At 38.0% G+C, this 19,216-nt stretch overlaps 1 protein-coding gene across 2 annotated transcripts in view; it reads right to left on the bottom strand.

Moving 5' to 3' along the window:
- Positions 1-19,216, bottom strand: part of LOC124556314 — a 226,203-nt gene that overhangs the window by 56,788 nt on the left and 150,199 nt on the right. Inside the window, exon 6 of one of the 2 annotated variants that reach the window (XM_047130286.1) lies at positions 17,409-17,474. The exons of the other annotated variant lie outside the window; for it this stretch is intronic. Within the exon in view, the coding sequence (XP_046986242.1) occupies positions 17,409-17,474 (66 nt within the window). The remainder of the gene's footprint in view (positions 1-17,408; positions 17,475-19,216) is intronic. 2 annotated transcript variants of the gene reach the window in all.

Below are 19,216 nucleotides of genomic sequence, written 5' to 3' on the forward strand. Positions count from 1 at the left end.
CCATTGAGTCAGATTCTAATCTGAAATGAGATAGAGAAGATAGCTGAGGAGCTCATGTCAAAGAGAGTCAAGGAGATAGAGAAAAGTCATGATGAGAGACCCAGCCCAAGAGGTTGAAGAAAGTGGCACAAGAAATTAAAAAGTTTCTATTGGTGTGTCACAGACTGTTCTTGGTGGAGAGTTCACCACATCCCAATGCGCATCACTTGGTCTATTTGACTGAGGAAGGTTCTGTATTTAAAAAAGGTATATTAAGTATGTTGTCCTGTTGTGTAAGCATAAGGTGTTTCCTGTGTGTTAGGTAACTTCACAGTTGGGCAACTATATGTATCTCAGATGCACAGAGTGATTTTTCTTTCCCTTGTTTTATTCTCATTCTCTTTTGCTTTATCTGTAGTTGTTTGTCTCTGTAGGGTGAATCTACACATGAGAAAATGTTTTAGAAGCAATGGTCAGAGAAAGAGTAGAAATGGGCTGTGAAAAAGCTATACAACTCAAGGTTTTTATAAAAGAAATATAGCATTTCATAGAAAATAAAAGTGAATAACATTGTGAACTATAAGAAAATTAATGAGATTTATGTGAGGTAAAGACAAGACATAATTATGAGGAAGACAGAACGTGAGAAAGAATGTTCTGAAATGTATGTATGAATAGAGTACTTGGTGGTTAATTCAAAGAGGTTCAATGAGTAATGAGTAAATAAAAAAGGTAGGTTTGAACTGAAGTCACAGTCAGCAACTTCAAATATGTATGAGGGAAAGAACAGCTGTCAAGATTATGAGTACTGGGTAGCACAGACAAGTGATTAAATGGTAAATATTCTACACTAACAAACCAGGGAATGCTTTGCAATTGCTAAATTCATATGGGAATTGGATATATGCCCTAAGCTCATTGCCCTTCCCTCTGCCCATCTCCTCCTTCCCCTCTCTTTATCCATCTCCTCCTCATACTCTCCTCCATGCCTATGTCCCTAACTGCTCCACTGTCTCTCTCTTCCCAGGGCCTCCGTCCGTTCTCTTTTTCCAGCTCCTCCTTCTTCTCTTCCCTGTCTACGTCCCTAACTGCTCCACACCTCTAACTGTCCATCTCTTCCTTCCACTCTCTATGTACATTTCTTGCCCCAACTTTTACTCTGTCCTCTTATCCCTCTCACTGACCTTGAGCCCTCATTATTTTTATTGCAAACAAAACCATCACTGGGAACTAAAGTAACTTAAAATGAATAGATAAACTAATTGAGATGATTGGTATGTGGGGTATGAGAGAGATCTCTCCAGTTGCTGAATCTGTGAAGATACTAGCTTCAATGACAATATTTCGTACAGTTTTAATTTGTGAATTGGTAGGATTACGAAGTTTCAGACAATTCAGATTCTGTAGTAGTATTCTAATCATAAACTGATAAGCCAAAAGTACACCTTTCCTGTCTTCTGTATAAACAACAGCAGGTAAAAAATAAATGAACATATTTTTGAGTATACAGTTGTTGTTTGAAATTATATACAGGGTGTAGTGGGTATAAGTGCCGATATTTATATTGGCCACTTGAGAACAGTGTACTGAACAACATTACATAAGTATTTACATCATTTGTAGACTAATAATTATAGCTATTACAAGTTTTATGTTTTTAGGTTGGTTAGTTCCTTCAAGTATGTGTGGCAAGAGCAAGCAATTAATCCTTATATTCCTGTGGGCAGCAGGGCTGGTGTTACGGTGTGGACATGTGGATGCAAAACAGTTAGTCTATACTGACAGGTGTAGTCCACTTAATGGTACAGTTACGACCATGCAAAAAACATCAGGTTCTTAAAGTTTATGTCATGTTTGTGGGAGGACTGTTTGACACAGAGAAAAAAGTAACCAAAGCACTGATGTGTGTGCATATGAAGGTACCACACACAAAAATATCTGCACTTATACCTGTTACACTTCATATAAGGAGAAAGAATGTATTTGTGAAAATAATTTGTCTAATCGTTTGCATGATTTGCTAACTTACAAGGGGAGGCCGCCAATTGTGAAACTCAGATTCGATTCATACTGCGCATAATAAAAGCTCATGGCTAGAGGTGTAATGTGGCAAAGCACCAAGATGCACTTCTCAGCCGTTGTCGAGAAAATCGACAGTTAAAAGAAACCGTTGCGGTGAAATACTCTCTACGATTAATAATTTTCTACAGCATCGTGGCGCAACGGTAAGCGCTCGGGTTCGTAATCCGAAGGTCACCAGATCGAATCTCTCACCGTGCAACTTTTTTTTTATTATTTGTTTTTTGTAATTCAAATGTATATACCATACGTACAAAAGAAAGAATTTCACCTTCTGATCGACTCTTGGGGTGGGCAAACGAATTCGTTGTACGATGAAATGTTCCAGGACGATAAGAAGTTAGCAACGTGCACTATAAAAGTCATTCCTCCAAAGTGCACTCCTCTCGTCCAACCGTGTGATGTGTATTTTTACCAGCAGGTAAAAAATTTGATCAAGCGCCTTCAAAATTGTGCTTTTTTAATCGAGCGAAACCGTGACATCAACTCCAGAGACGATTGTATAAAAATCCAATCCATCGTCCACCACAAATTGTCTTCTCCGATTCTTGCCGATATGATACGATACGCGTGGTATGCATCAAACCTGACGAACGATAGAACAATTTTTCAGAATGTCGATCAGGTGTGTTTCCCAACAGATAATTTAAAAAACAATTGTTCTTGTAAAAACGCATCGTTTATCAGATGTGCTCGATGTCGTGCTGTTTTCTGCTTTCCATGTTTCTATGATAACTATCACTCTGGTTCATGCGAGTGTATACCGAACTTTTCAATAAATTGTATCCACTTGAATATTATTTGTGATATTGTGTTTTATTTCAAGTATTATTTTTCCACGAAAAAACAACTTTCAACAACTTATCTGTGTGTGTGTGTGTGTGTGTGTGTGTGTGTGTGTGTGTACATTTGAATTACAAAAAAACAAATAATAAAAAAAGTTGCATGGCGCGAGATTCGATCCAGCGACCTTCGGATCACGAACCCGAGCGCTTACCGCTGCGCCACGATGCTGTAGAAAATTATTAATCGTAGAGAGTATTTCACCGCAACGGTTTCTTTTAACTGTCGATTTTCTCGACAACGGCTGAGAAGTGCATCTTGGTGCTTTGCCACATTACACCTCTGGCCATGAGCTTTTATTATGCGCAGTATGAATCGAATCTGAATTTCACAATTGGCGGCCTCCCCTTTTTAGTTGAAACTGACTGTAGGAAAGAAAATAGAATTGCACATTTTCACAGTACAGCACAGAATTTTCTGTCTTGCAGTAGGTTGTAACAGAAAACCTGTACAATGTCATTTTAAAAAATATAGCCTATGTTAGTCTGAATGTTCATTAGAGTATCATGTAAAAATTTGAAGTAAATTGCTCAAGAACTTTTCAAGACTTTTTGTAACAATGTTCCCCATTTATATCTTACATATATATTTATATATTGTATATATTAAGTAAATATACAGCCCATGTCTGTCTAAATGTTTACTGAGTATTGTGTAAAATTTTGAAGTTAATCGGTCAAGAACTTTTTGAGATTTTTAGTAATCACATTTCCATTTTGTAAACTACATACATATTTATATATTGTGTATATTAAAAAATATAAGTTTATATTTCTCCAAATTTACAGTAGAGTATCACATAAAAATTTTAAATGAACCAGTCAAGAATTTTTCAAGGCTTTTGGTAAAATGTTTCCCCTTAATATACAGGGTGATTCAAAAAGAATACCACAACTTTAAAAATGTGTATTTAATGAAAGAAACATAATATAACCTTCTGTTATACATCATTACAAAGAGTATTTAAAAAGTTTTTTTTCACTCAAAAACAAGTTCAGAGATGTTCAATATGGCCCCCTCCAGACACACGAGCAATATCAACCCGATACTCCAACTCGTTCCACACTCTCTGTAGCATATTAGGCGTAACAGTTTGGATAGCTGCTGTTATTTCTCGTTTCAAATCATCAATGGTGGCTGGGAGAGGTGGCCGAAACACCATATCCTTAACATACCCCCATAAGAAAAAATCGCAGGGGGTAAGATCAGGGCTTCTTGGAGGCCAGTGATGTCACGGGCTGCCTGGCGGCCGATCCATCGCCTCGGGTAGTTGACATTCAGGTAGTTATGGACAGATAAGTGCCAATGTGGTGGCGCTCCATCCTTTTTTGTAGGACTCTCCATACAGTTGATTGTGGAATTTGCAGCTCTCTGCGAGTCGATTTTCCTGGGCTGCGAACAAATGCTTGCTGGATGCGTGCTACATTTTCATCACTCGTTCTCGGCCGTCCAGAACTTTTCCCTTTGCACAAACACCCATTCTCTGTAAACTGTTTATACCAACGTTTAATACACCACCTATCAGGAGGTTTAACACCATACTTCGTTCGAAATGCACGCTGAACAACTGTCGTCAATTCACTTCTGCCGTACTCAATAACACAAAAAGCTTTCTGTTGAGCGGTCGCCATCTTAGCATCAACTGATGCTGACGCCTAGTCAACAGTGCCTCAAACAAACAAATGTACAACTAAATGAAACTTTATAGCTCCCTTAATTCGCCGACAGATAGTGCTTAGCTCTGCCTTTTGTCGTTGCAGAGTTTTAAATTCCTAAAGTTGTGGTATTCTTTTTGAATCACCCTGTATTACATATATATTTATATATTATATATATTTTAAAAATGTATTGCCTATGTTTGTCCAAAACTCATTAGAGTACCATGAAAAAATTTAAATGAAACTGTTCAAGAACTTTTCAAGATTTTTTGTAACAATGTTTCCCTTTTAACTATCTGAATGTTTGTTAGTAGTATCATGTAAAATTTAAAGTAGGTCACTTAAGAACTTTTTGAGACATTTGGTACCAACATTTCCCCTTTCTCTTTTACATATATATTTGTATATTACGTTCCAGGGTAACATCAAGCATCAGCAATTCGGTCAAGAATGTTAGAGCAGAGAGGGCTGTGAAACAATGTCAGCCAATAGTTTGCTAACCGACCATTCTCTAGGACAATACCGAGACAGCAGTGGCCTCTAGGCAAAGAGAACATAAGCACTGCTCCACCTGGCCACAGCCCAGTTGAAGACTAGATATTCTACAAATGCTAAAGCAGTGACTTATGAACTGTATTGTTTCATTTGTATTAGAAGTTGTATACACTGAAGAGACTTCTTAGTTGACTGTCGCCAATTGCTTGCGACACACCATTGTAAATTACCAATGTTAACTATTGTGATTTATCTTAATGTAATAAAAATTCATTAATACAATTTGCTTGAGTTGTTGTCAAGCAATTGAAGAAAGCAGGTTTCATAGGCATCCCACATTCGACGAGTAGGCAGGACAGAATACTGGCGGCGAGGTGGTCAACAGATTCCATAGCGACAATCCAGAGCCTAGCTGCCAGAAAGTTTCTTTTATGTTTTGCTGGCACCTTAATTCTCTCTTGTCTTTTCTTTGCAAGGGTGTTAACATGCTTTAACAGTCTCTTGTAGTTTTTTTTGCTAATCAGTATCTTCAAGTGGGCATTGCAGAAATTTTCTTTGCTTCTGCACTTATTTTTCTTGTTTGCCTTGTCTGTTTATTGCCTTTGTATCTTCTGATATGAGCAACTCATCTCACCCACCCCGTGCAGAGACATCTCAGCTGCAAGTGATAGATGCAACACAGCTAATACAGATGTTTCAGTTTCAGACACAACAGATTGCATCTCTACTTAATAAGGTACAACAAATCTTGGTGAATCAAATGAATGCAGAACAGCAGCCACCTACAGCAGCTTCATGTGCTATACTGCCTGTTCACTGATTTCATGAACAAGTAAAGGAATGTCATGAGTGGTTGCAATGGTTTGAAGCCCAGGTAAATGTTCACAATGTACCAGGTACTGTGAAACTACCCTATCTATTGTCCATGGTAGGTAGTGCAGTGTTTCACCTCATTCAGAAGTAATTTTCCTAATGCCACACTGAGTGAACTTTTGTATGAACAGGTTGTAGATTCACTAACTATCTATTACGACCAACAAGTGAATGTGGTAGCAGCTAGGTACCAATTCTTTAATTGCAAGAAATGGTCAGAACAAACTTATTGTGAGTGTGTAACATATTTGCAGGGTATGATGAAATGCAAATTCAAATGTGCTTGTGGTGCTTTGTATTCACATGTTATGTTGCATGATGCAATTGTGTACAAAAAAAACTGATGTCAGACTCAGAAAACAGATTTTGAAACAGTCCGATCCATCATTTCAGCACAAATTGTTGGGTTGAGTCATCTCTTGCTCACAACCAGCCCATTAGGTAGCAGCAGCTTGTGCGCACCATGCCACATAAACAATTCTCCATGCCTAGTAAGCAGCTCTCTAAACAGGCGAATGGAATTAAGTCATGCCCACGGTGCTATTCATGGCACCGATGCCAAGACTGATCATCCTGGCAAGCTTGTGGCAAGAAAGGACATGTAGAATATGTATGTTTGCAACAGAACAAATGTAAGATTCTGCCCACTCACAAAAATCAGGTCACAAGGACCATGTCAAACATGCAGTGTATTCAACACAAAAAGCATTAGCAAAACTAGCAAGCAAACAATTTCTTCAGTGCTAAGTTAGTCCAACAAACTTTTTGTTCATTTGCCTCTTTGTGGAAAATGTGTGAAATTTCAGTTGGACACGGGTGCCTCTGTCACACTGCTGAATCGTAACACACATACATATGAACCGTTAGGCTTCTCATGCCTGTCTAAAACTATCTGGCACCTGATGGCTTATAATGGACAAGACATTCCTGTTCTCAGAAAATGTATTTTACCTGCCATGTATTGCTCGCATACATGAACTGTAAATTTCATTGTGCTACACTCATGTGATTGTGAGAACATATTTGGTCTTGATTCTTTTGATTTGTTTGGCTTTAACATTCAGGACAATTTGTTGTCAGTGTCTGCATTCAATGAAAAAGACAGTGTAGCTAGCTTGCTGAAAAAATTCCCAGAACTCTTTTCTGAAAGTTTAGACAAGGCTAACAATTTTGTTTCACATATTACTGTGAAAGACAATGCTCAGACGAAATTTTGCCAGGCCAGAAATGTTCCCATTGCATTATGGGACAAAGTCACTGCTGAGCTTAAATAATTGCAAGATAGTGGAGCCATTGTGCCCATACAAGCTAGTCAATGGGCAAGTCCACTGGTTTTGCTCCCCAAACCTTCAGGTCGCATTCGTCTCTGTGTTGAGTTTAAGCCTTCAGTGAACCCATAATCTGTGATTGATATTTATCCATTGCCACACCCAGAAGATCTCATGGACAGATTAGATACTGGTCCATACTTTTCAAAAATTGACTTGTGCGACGTGTATATTAAAATACCACTCAATGAAGAATCTCAAAAAGTGTGTTTTGTGAACACTCATTTGTGCTTGTTTAAATATTTGCATTTGCCTTTTGTTAGTGGTTCCCCAGTCGCCATTTTCCAATGGTACTTGGAACAGCTGACCACTCAAGTACCCAACTGTTCAAACTATTTGGACGATATTGTCATAGCAGGTCGTACACCTGAAGAACACACTGCAAATTTGCGTGCTTTGTTTCATGTGTTATCTGGTGCAGGACTAAAGTGTAGACTGGACAAGTGTGATTTTTTTAAACCTGTGTTACATTATCTTGGTCATGTCATAAATATTCAAGGTGTACATCCTCTTCAGTCACATTTGTTAGCTATAGGTGATTTTCCAGTTCCTTGCAATGTCATGGAATTGCAGGCAGTTTTAGGGAAAATGAACAAGATATTTGGTTCATACCAAATGCTGCACAAATTGCAGCTCCACTGGATCACTTGCATTGCAAGAATGTCCCCTTTGTTTGGACAGATGGGTGTGAAGAAGCTTTTCAAAAACTTAAAGATGCATTGCCCAGTGACTGATTTTTGGTCCACTTAAAATTCTGACAAACCAGTTTTATTGCAGGTTGATGCTTCCTCTTACAGAATCGGTGCAGTGCTTTCACACAGATTTGGTGATAGACAGGTCTACTGCTTTTGCATCAAAAGTGTTGTCCAAAGCTCAGTGTAACTATACACAAATAGAGAAAGATGCATTGGCTATTGTGTATGGTATCTGCAAATTCCACCACTATTTGTATGGCCAAAAATTCTACTTAGTAATGGATCACGAGCCATTGCAGTCCTTGTTTCATCTGATGAAGCCGGTTCCTGTATGAACTGCCCAAAAATTGCAACAATGGGTTTTGTGTTGTCTCAATACCAGTACGAGATTGTGAATCATCGTGATGGCTAAACATGGTAATGCAGGTGCACTTTCATGTCTTCCAATTGGCCCTGGCACAGACTTTGACACTTCTGCTGCACCTTGTTGTCACATCAATGCTCAGGATTCTGAACTGCCTCAATCCATTCCACTGAACGATCAGAAAATTGCACAGGCCATGGAAGCTGGTTCAGATTTGTACATTTTGCTAAAACACATTCACACATCTTGGCCTTGTTTGCTGCATAGCATAAAGAACTCTCTAGTGCACCAATACTTTACACTTTGGCATAGCCTCGCTACAAAGTAAGGTGTGATTCTTGTTCAAAATGACAGTAGACAGTCATGTGTGTTGATCCCTAAAACTTTGGAAAAAGAAGTGTTGCAGTTACTTCACCAAGGACACTGGGGGATAGTTCGTATGAAGCAGTTAGTTCATCAACACTGTACTTTGCAGGATATGGACACCTAAATAGAATAGATGACATCACAGTGTCACACATATGCTCCACCACAATGTGTGCACACAGACTTTGCGGGACTTTTCTCAAGCACTCGTTGGTTGATTGTGGTTAACTCGTTTAGCAAATTTCCTTTTGCTGTGCCAGTGAACTCGAAAATCTCACGTAGAACAATTCAGGTGTTGTCCTCTATTTTTTCCCTCAAAGGATTACCTGAAATCACAGTGTCGGACAACAATGCTCAGATCATGTCACATGAATTTGAAACATTCTGTGAATGCAATGGCATACAGCATCTAACTAGTACACCATTCCATACACAATCAAACGGTGAAGCGAAATGTTTTGTCAGAACCTTCAAGCAGCAGATAGCCAAACTTCGCACTGCACACACCAGCGATCAAGCATTGCAACTGTTTCTCACCTCCTTTCGTTCACATCCACAAGATGGACCATCACCGGCAGAATTGCTCCATGACTGCCACAATCAGACACTGCTCCACCTGCTCCACCCTCCCCAGCATCCAGCACCAAATGTAGGCTGTAAGTATTGCTTCACACCACAAAATATTGTGTTTTATAGGGTTTTTAGTGGCAGCAGATGGTGGGCATGAGGCAAGACCCTTTGTTGACTGAGAGCATGCATGAATCTCATTTCATGCCCTGATGGATTGCAGCACTGACATCACAATCAAATTCGCCACTGTCATGTACATGGTGATCCTTCTGTATCTCTTCCTCCAGATCCATGGATCCCGAGGACAGCGTATCCACAGCAGTTGCCAGAGGGTGTCATCACAGCACCACGGGATGACCTCATGGAGACGGAGCCTTCGCCACCTCCACCTCCTCTCGTCCTACTGATGGAGCTAGACCCACCCTCGTCACAGCAGCTGACACCTTTGACATCTTGCTATGAGCCTCAGGAGGTGGATTTGTACCCTTCTCGTCATTTTCGGGAGGAAGTTTCCGCCAGAGTGAAGGCCGGATTGCGGGGTAAGACCGGAAGCCTATCTTCCCCTGCAGTCAAAGCTTCTGGTACAGTGCAGCATCCACACTCCTGCCTCCCCTGCCATTGTCGAGCTCCCTATCAATGGTCCATCACTTTGGGGGAGGAATGTTCCGGTGTAATGTCAAGTGCTGGCATGTTGGTCAAGAACGTTTGAGCAGAGAGGGCTGTGAGACAATGTCAGCCAATAGTACACTAACTGACCCCTCTGTAGAATGACAGCGAGACAGCAGCAGCCTCTAGATAAAGAGAACATAAGCACCACTCCTCCTGGCTGCAGTCCAGTTGAAGACTAGCCATTCTGTGAATGCTACAGCAGCGACTTATGAACTGTATTGCTTCACTTGTATTAGGAGCTGTATGCCCTGAAGAGACTTCTTATTTGACTGTTGCCTATTGCTTGTGACACACCATTGTAAATTCCCAAAGTTAACTATTGTCATTTATCTTAACAGTGATAAAATTTCATTAATATGATTTGCTTGAATTGTTGTCTAGCAATCCAAGAATGCAGGTTCCCTAGGCACCCCATAGTCAACGAGTATGCAGGACACAATATATTATATGTTAAAAATGTACAGCCTATGTACATCCAAATGCTCGTTACAGTATCATGTAAAACTCTGAATTAAATCTTTCAAGAAGATTCAAGATTTCTGGTAACAACGTTAAACAATGACTTACGTTTTATAGTTAAAGATTAAGAGAACAAAGACTGAGCAGCCTAGAGCACCAGAATAATAAGAGGTAGAAGACATGAATGTGTCATATTGTGGGAACTAATGGACTGAGATTCATCAAGCACCAGAATAGTATTAAGGTTTTTTTGTCATTAGTTAAAAGCTTGTCAAAGTGAAACAAAGACTGTGAAGCCCTGAACATCAGAGAAATTAGATTATGAATTACCATTGTATATCACTCACATCTGTCTGTAACTGAATTACACATAAGTAACAACTACTGAAGACGAAATAGCCTTCTTATATAATAAAGATTAGTTCAGATGGACAGGAGTGACTTGTTGCATGTGCTGATTCTTGACTATCTTGAGACTTTGATTCAGTACCGCACCAATGTTTAACACCAATGTTTGCATAATATACCTGGCCCAATTTCAGCTGTACTGAAGACAAGTCAACAGACATTGCACAGCATTTATTCCTGAGTATTCTTTCACAGACCCTGAAGAAATTTCAGGTGTGACTCTGGAATACGTGATAGGGCTATCACTAACCATATTACATATGACAGAGAATATTAACTGCTGTCTCATACCTCAGACTTTTTACAGCTTATGTGGCTGTCTAAAAGGAAGAGACTGGTAGAACCAGACATGAAGAGGGACAAATAGCATTAAGAGTAAATGATACATTGGTGACAGATGTGTATAGTGTTGCAGAACTTCTTAACAAACATTTTATAACTGTTACTGAAAAGATTGGATTGTCAGGTTCTGTAGATGCTGCTATGGAATATCTCATACCAGACATTTCAAGTAACTTCCATAATATGAATCTGACCCTCACTACCCCAACAGAAGTAATGTTCATCATAAAATATTTAAAATCAAAAACATGTAGTGGGTATCATGAAATATCAACAAAGTTAATTAAAGAATGTGATTCTGATTTAAGTTCCATATTAAGCTATCTGTGTAACCAGTCATTTATCAGTGAAATATTTCCTGAATAGTTGAAATATGCTGTAGTTAAGCCACTGTTTAAGAAGGGAGATAAAGAAATAGCATCAAATTTCCATCCAATTTTACTTTTGCCAGCATTCTCAAAAATTTTAGAGAAGGTAATGTACAATCAGCTTTATAACCATCTTATCACAAATAACATACTGTCAAAGTCGTAGTTCGGATTTCTAAGGGGTTCTGATACTAACAAGGCTATCTACACTTACAGTGCAAATGTACTTAATTCATTAGACAAAACACTGCAGGCAACTGGTATGTTTTGTGATCTGTCAAAGGCATTTGACTGTGTAAATCACAATATCCTTTTAATTAAATTAGAATATTATGGTGTAACAAGAAATGCTGCAAAATGATTCAAATCTTATATCTCTGGCAGGAAACAAAGGGTATTATTAGGAAAGAGACATGATAAAGATATCAGGCATCATCCAACTGGGAAATAATTACATGTGGGGTCCCACAAGGTTGCATCTTGGGGCCCTTAATTTTTCTTGTGTATATCAATGACCTTTCATCAGTAACATTACCAGATGTCAAGTCTTTTTGTTTGCCGATGATACAAACATTGCAATAAATAGTAAATCAAGTGTAGTCTTAGAAAGATCAGCTAATAAAATATTTGTGGACATTAATCACTGGTTCCTATCCAATTCTTTGTCACTAAACTTTGGGGAAAAAAAAACACTACATGCAGTGCAGACATTGTGAGGGGTGTCCCATGGGTATATGCCTAACATATGATGACAAGCAGATAGAAGAAGTGGACAGTGTTAAATTCTTGGGATTACAGCTTGATAATACATTCAACTGGGAGGACCACACCACAGAACTGCTGAATCATCTTAACAAATCTCTATTTGCAATGCGAATTGTGTCAGACATAGGGGGTATAAAAATGAAAAAGCTGGCATACTATGCTTACTTTCATTCCATAATGTGGTATAGGATTATTTTTTGGGGTAATTCATCAAGCCAAGCTAAAGTTTTCTCAGCCCAAAAACGTGCAATAAGAGTTATATGTGTTGTGAACTCAGAAACATCCTGCATAAACCTGTTTAGGAACCAGGGATACTAACTACTGCTTCCCAATATATTTATTCCTTAATGAAATTTGTCATTAAAAATACGTCACTTTTTCGAAACCGACAGCTCAATTTATGGAATCAATACTAGAAATAAAGAATAATCTTCACAAGGATTTAAAAGCACTTACTCTTGTACAAAAAAGTGTGCATTATTCAGGAACACACATTTTCAATAACTTGCCAGCAGTCATAAAAAGCTTAACAACCAATGAAATTCAGTTTAAGAGAAGCCTAAAGGATTCATTGGTGGCCAACTCCTTCTACTCCATTGATGAATTTCTCAGTAGAACCAACGAAATGGTGCAGAAGTTAGATTGTACAATCTAACTTCTGCACCATTTCAGTGCAGTAATGTGTTCATTGTAAATAAGTATTGCAGTAGTTCTAATACATGTTTATTACCTTATAAATAAATTTAAGAAATTATTTTAAATTCAGTGCATTAGTGTTTGTAAAATTATTCTTTCATATAGTTTTCATTAAAAAAAATAACAATCATTCCACTTGGGACCTGTGGAAGGTACATTGGCTTATTTGTTTCAGTTGTAAATATTTGTCATGTATTATTGTTTTTCTGACATATTCTACATCCTGGAGGACCTCCTCACTATGGATCAGTTGGAATGAAAGTAAATCTAATCTAATCTAATGAAATGTGAAACCATAGTAGCCTTTGAGGATATTATTAATGGAAGAAAGGCCCATTTGATCTGAATGTCCTACCACTATCAACATCATTACAGACATAATAAAATGGGAGTAATCAATCCTCTATTTAAGGAGCCATCTAAATAACTGTTTGAAGGGATTTGTAGAAACATCCAACATCTTAAATCAGGATGGAAAAATCCAAATTTGAATCTCGCCACTCCTGAACGTAAACCCTGTCTCTTAACCACCATGCCAGTTTCCTTTGTATGATTAATGAATCACATGTGAACTCAAACATACACTGTGAAATAAAATGTATTTATCACAGTTTATTGCTGGAGAGTCCTCAAAAGAACCATGTCAATCCATGTCTCAAGAAAAATTCAGTTTAGCCAGGAGATCAGTGAGATTATGTGACTGTTTCTAGTTCTCAACTTGTTTCCATTTATCCCACAAACTGGCACACACAGCCCTTGATGTGTGGTCTGAGGGAGACAAACTTTGTCATAACATGCATTCAGAATTCAAGGAGCACTTGCTGAAAACATCTGTGAAGCTAAAAAGCACAAATAACATTCTTCATAAGCTCTGTGACACAAGTTGGCGATCGTCAGCAGACACTCTTTGAATATCAGTGCTCAGACTGGTGAACCCAACAGCAGGTTACTGTGTTCCATATGTGAAAAAGATAGATGTACTACTTAACGACCGAGCGTGGTGGCGCAGTGGTTAGCACACTGGACTCGCATTCGGGAGGAGACGGTTCAATCCCGTCTCCAGTCATCCTGATTTAGGTTTTCCGTGATTTCCCTAAATCATTTCAGGCAAATGCCGGGATGGTTCCTTTGAAAGGGCATGACCGACTTCCTTCCCCATCCTTCCCTAACCCGAGATTGTGCTCCGTCTCTAATGACCTTGTTGTCGACGGGACGTTAAAAAAAACACTAACCTAACCTAACCTACTTAACGAACCCATGCGCACTGATAGTCAATACAATTTACACCCACATATTGGTTACCTATCTTGATTCACATTTCACTTCCTGATATCAGATAGATGAGTGCCTACTATGTGAATGTCACAAGATTGTTGATAACCCCGACCTTTCAATATTGAATGAGTTATTCTTTGTGGAGTGAAAAAGATTAAGATCAAGGCATCTCACTCTTATCACAGCCAAGATTCTTGCTGAAGATGAATTCATTACTGTTAATGAGTGGAAATGTTGCTGACAACAAAACTGTTCCCCACAATACTTAAAACTGTCCTGCATCCACAAGAAACTCCCTGGATTTGAGCAGCCTTGGACAATTTAGGCTATACTGAATTGCATTCAAATGGGCAGTATAAGATGTGCAGACATTCTCCACAAATGAGGGAAATCCTTGTTACCATCTGAGACTGTGGTGCAGAAAAAAAGACATTTCCAGATGTGATATTAACCACATGCAGACATGCCCATAGGGATCCTTTCAAAGATTTCCTGACAGTGATGAGTGGAGTAATAAACGATATAAAAGATCTTGACATTCACCTATAACTATTGCCATTTATATTATATTATGTTGGAGAGATATGTTTGAGTGTTGTATGTAGTAGTTTAGCAACCTTTTATAAGTATGATATTAAAAGAGAATACTGAATGCTTAAAAAGAGACATCAAGTATTATCAAAAGTCTGTTTAATCCACAGTATTTCTATGAAATTCTGAATGAATGGAGCTGTATACACTCAAAAGAGGAGCACACTATCTCCTTTAATCCACTACACAACACTCCGAGAGGATCAGCAAGGATAAAATTACAGCGCAATCAAAGGCATATAAGCTGTCAATCTTCCCGTTCTTCATTCTTGAATAGAAAGAAATTCTAATGTGCTGTAGGATAAAAAGTAATTTACAAAGAATATTAGCAGAATATACACACAGAGAATGCAGCGTAAGATCATTGACTCATCATACCCAAAAAATCGAGATACTACGGAGAAATGTAACACTTACAACATCAAAACACTTCCAAATCTAAAGAAGGACAACAGTCAGATATAGAATCTGTAACTCACTGCAGATCTAGAGTTCAACTATAACATACTCATCATTGGTGCATTACCAGAAGAGTCATATAGGCATAACCGTGGCAGAGCATAAACCTGTGACAACTGACATCCAATTAGTATCCAATGGATTTCAGTTTAGTTAATCAAGACATGTTATATAAAATATGGGAGAGGCTCATTAATAGCATGTTATTCTCTGAACCTACACAGAAATTACCACCACTGCAAATAACTAAAATCCTAAACTTACACAATGAATGAAGTTCACTCATCTTTCTTTCTGAATTTTCATTCTTGGGGTAAGCTTGCTACATTCAAATAAATCTAGTTGAATAGTTGAAGTAAGAGATAATTTAATACAGTTTCAATGATGTGGTTATAGGAAATTATGAAGATACATTGGAGTGTACTATAGTTTATGACAGTAGAAAAAAAAATCATCTAGCAAATATACATAGCCTGACAAAAAATGTAAAGCACCCAGAACATATGGTCAGATGTCAGTTTAACTTCATACACATACACACCATCATTGGGTACATAAACAATCAGAATTGCAATTCTCTGTGACAAGTAGAACAGCAACCGGAGAGCATTAGTGTTATTTATGTTTAGTAGTGTCATCAAGCCTGGTAGGGAGACATGAACAACATCTAATATTCAGTGATCACTGTTACTATGGAGATGCTGTGTACTTGGGTGGGACAGCATTATCAGCACTGATAGAATTTTAAAAGAGCCTCATTGTTGGTCTCTATTTGGCCAGCTGGTTGAATCATGCAATTTCCAGATTTCTGGGGCATTCATATGTGACAGTGACCCAATATTGGACAACACGTGAATGTGAGAGCAGGCATACTCAGTGTTATGGTTCCTGTTGACCACATCTGGCCATCTCAGGGGAGATTTGTCATATTGTGCATCAAGCACATTTTAACTCCTTCACATTTGTACCTGCCACCTGAGGATTAGTAATCAAGTCCGTGCAATATTCTGTGTCATCCTGCATCACTGGTTGGAGAGTGGTAGCTGCAGGACTGGGAATTACCATCCCATGTGTAGGCTGCCATTAACACCACAGCACAAACTGCTATGTTTGTGGTCATACCATGACGAGGAACCATGGACTACTGTTGAATGGTGTTGCCAAGTGCTCAGCAATGATTCATTATTCAATACTACCATGAATGACCACTGTCAGTGAGTATGGTGGTGACATGGGTATCAGTACCATTCTTCCAATGCTTTGGAGAGGCAACAAGGTGTTTCTTCTGGTGCCTTAAGGTGTGGAGCCATTTGGTAGTGACTGAGGGAATTCTGACAGCACAATGTTATGCCAAGAACTTCCTGCATCCTCATATGTTGCCTCTATTATGACAGTATCATAGCACCATTTCACAACAGGACAGTGCACATCCACACATAAGAAGTGTCTCAATGAAGTGTCTATGTAATATTTAGGTACACAAATAAGACCACCACATCTGTTCCAAATAGAACATGAGGGAGATGTCAACTCCATCCCAAAATCAGTATTAAGGACCAGTTACAACAGTCATAGGCAGCATGCCTCAGGAGAGGATACAATGGCTTTATGCCTCATTCCCAACTGAATCAGAACATGCATTCACACCAGAGGGGGTGCAATGTTGTACTGATAAATGGGCTAATACTACCAAGTTCTTTGTAAATTTGAGTTAATTTTGTAATCACTGCAATAAAATCACAATCATCTCAACCCATGAAGTTTTGTTTTGTTTACTCTTCCCACTAGGGTGCTTCACGTTTTGGTCAGGCACTGTAATTCAATACAGAAATTGTCACAACATCTTGAAACTTCTGCAATTTTTGGTTTACGTAAGAAAAATATTAACAGTCTAAATTGCAATTTAGACACTTACTATTTATTCATAAATATAGCTGAACCAAAAAAACCTGTTACAGAGAAAATAAGAACACAGGATAAATTAAAATACTTTATATGTGATTTTATGCAAATACTGAATTACTAAATTAACTCTTAAATTAATATTTTCTTAATTGCAGAACTGAAAAAGCTGATTTATATAAAATAAAGTGCCAAGCACTACACAGGCAACTACTGCTACTTACAAGAGCTGCAGCTGATGCTGATAGGCAAGACTGTTTATCTGTAGCAAGCTGCGTCGTGCATTCAAACTGCCAAACATAAGAAATTAACACAAGAAAAATAGTTTTCATTCTCAGTTATGCATTTACTTAAGTAATAAAAATATAGGATGCAGTGTGTGTCATAACAAATTAGTGCATACTCATGTTAAGCGTATGTACAACTACAAATTCTAATAAGATGGTAATAAAATTTCATTTATTATTCATTCAAAAATAATATGAAAATGTTTTTGGAAATGCATGTCTTTTTCAATGGTTGTGTTTTGAGAATCACTCTAAGGCATGCATCAGTTTGAAGAACATTACTCCTAATGTGGCCTCACACTGCACTATATCTACAAATGTAGTGCTGCACAGAATACCATACAATACTTGTTGCAGTTTTATTCAGGTTCTAGCATCTTTCACTTGGAGATGGTCTTAGAAAGAACCCATGCAAAAATTGTTAGGTTCCAAAGATAGCTATTTTCATTTAAAAGAAAACAGTTGTAATCAGGTATAGTCATTTGTAATGAAAAACAGTCAACACACATGTTCTTTGCTTTGAATCTTCACACTGCTAGCTTTTCTTTGTTCCATAAATAAATAAAATAATGATGACCATAGTTCTCAAATTTTTATTAAATTTAGGTGGTAGATACAAACAGTTCAACTATCAGCAGTGCTATAGAACAAAATAGACATTTAAATGTTATAAAAATTGCTACCAGTGTAGAATTATATTACAAAACTCAATGCAGAGTGTCACTGAGAATAGAACACATTCATCTACTTAAAATGTCAAATTACAATACCTACTTTAGATACTGTTTTATTACTACCTTCTGAATAAAAATGTACCAAACCGCTTTTTGTGTGTGTCAAGGAGGGAGGAAAAGGGGTATGCTTCACATACTGACACTCATTTATATATGCTTTAGGTGTAAGAAATATATGCTTAATTTAATACTGTATCACTACACAGTATTATATATGCATTCATACAACTAGGCAGAAGCAGTAGAAAAACTTCATTCACTTGCAAGGAACCACTAGCTCACAGAACATTTCATTTTGTCAAAAGAACTTCAGTCATTAGTATAGAATACTACAGAGCTCTCAGTACATTTAACTTTTTTGTTACATATTTCAATAGTAAATGTTTGATTATAAGAACATTATGTAATGTGTAAATGACACAAACATGTTGACATCAGTGGACATTGTAATACAACTAGACTGGCTGTATTTTTGCATCTACATATGAACGCAATTTATTCACTTATGATAATCTCTGGTGAGTACTTGGCATGTGATATAAAAGATACACTTATTATGGATTGTGATGTAACCCAGATCCTTGACACCTTAGCAACAATATACAGGGTGGAGAAAAACTGTGTCACAAACTTTTAACTCTGGATAGCGGATGCCAGTAGGAACCAAAATTACTAATCTTGTGTAGGTCGACAGTGCACCACTTTTAAACTACAGAAACTTGGTGCCACGCACTCCGATTAGCCATGGGATTGCCCTGTTGCCGTTTGTCAGTTGACGGGCAGTGTTACAGTTGTTGGTTCACACAAAAACATCCCTCACCCCGTCAACGCCCCAATGTGATACGCACAAGTGTCGATAAGATTTTGCTGTTTGTCTCCACCTCACCTCCTTTAAGCAAACAATGTACTAGCTACAAAAAATTTTGTAAAAGACTTTCTGCATGTGAACTAACAGCTGTTGACGGATTTTTTCCCGATACGCACTACCATCGAGCATGCAGGCCGCCTTGG

Source organism: Schistocerca americana, chromosome X (assembly GCF_021461395.2).
Source record: "Schistocerca americana isolate TAMUIC-IGC-003095 chromosome X, iqSchAmer2.1, whole genome shotgun sequence".
NCBI classification, from domain to species: domain Eukaryota; kingdom Metazoa; phylum Arthropoda; class Insecta; order Orthoptera; family Acrididae; genus Schistocerca; species Schistocerca americana.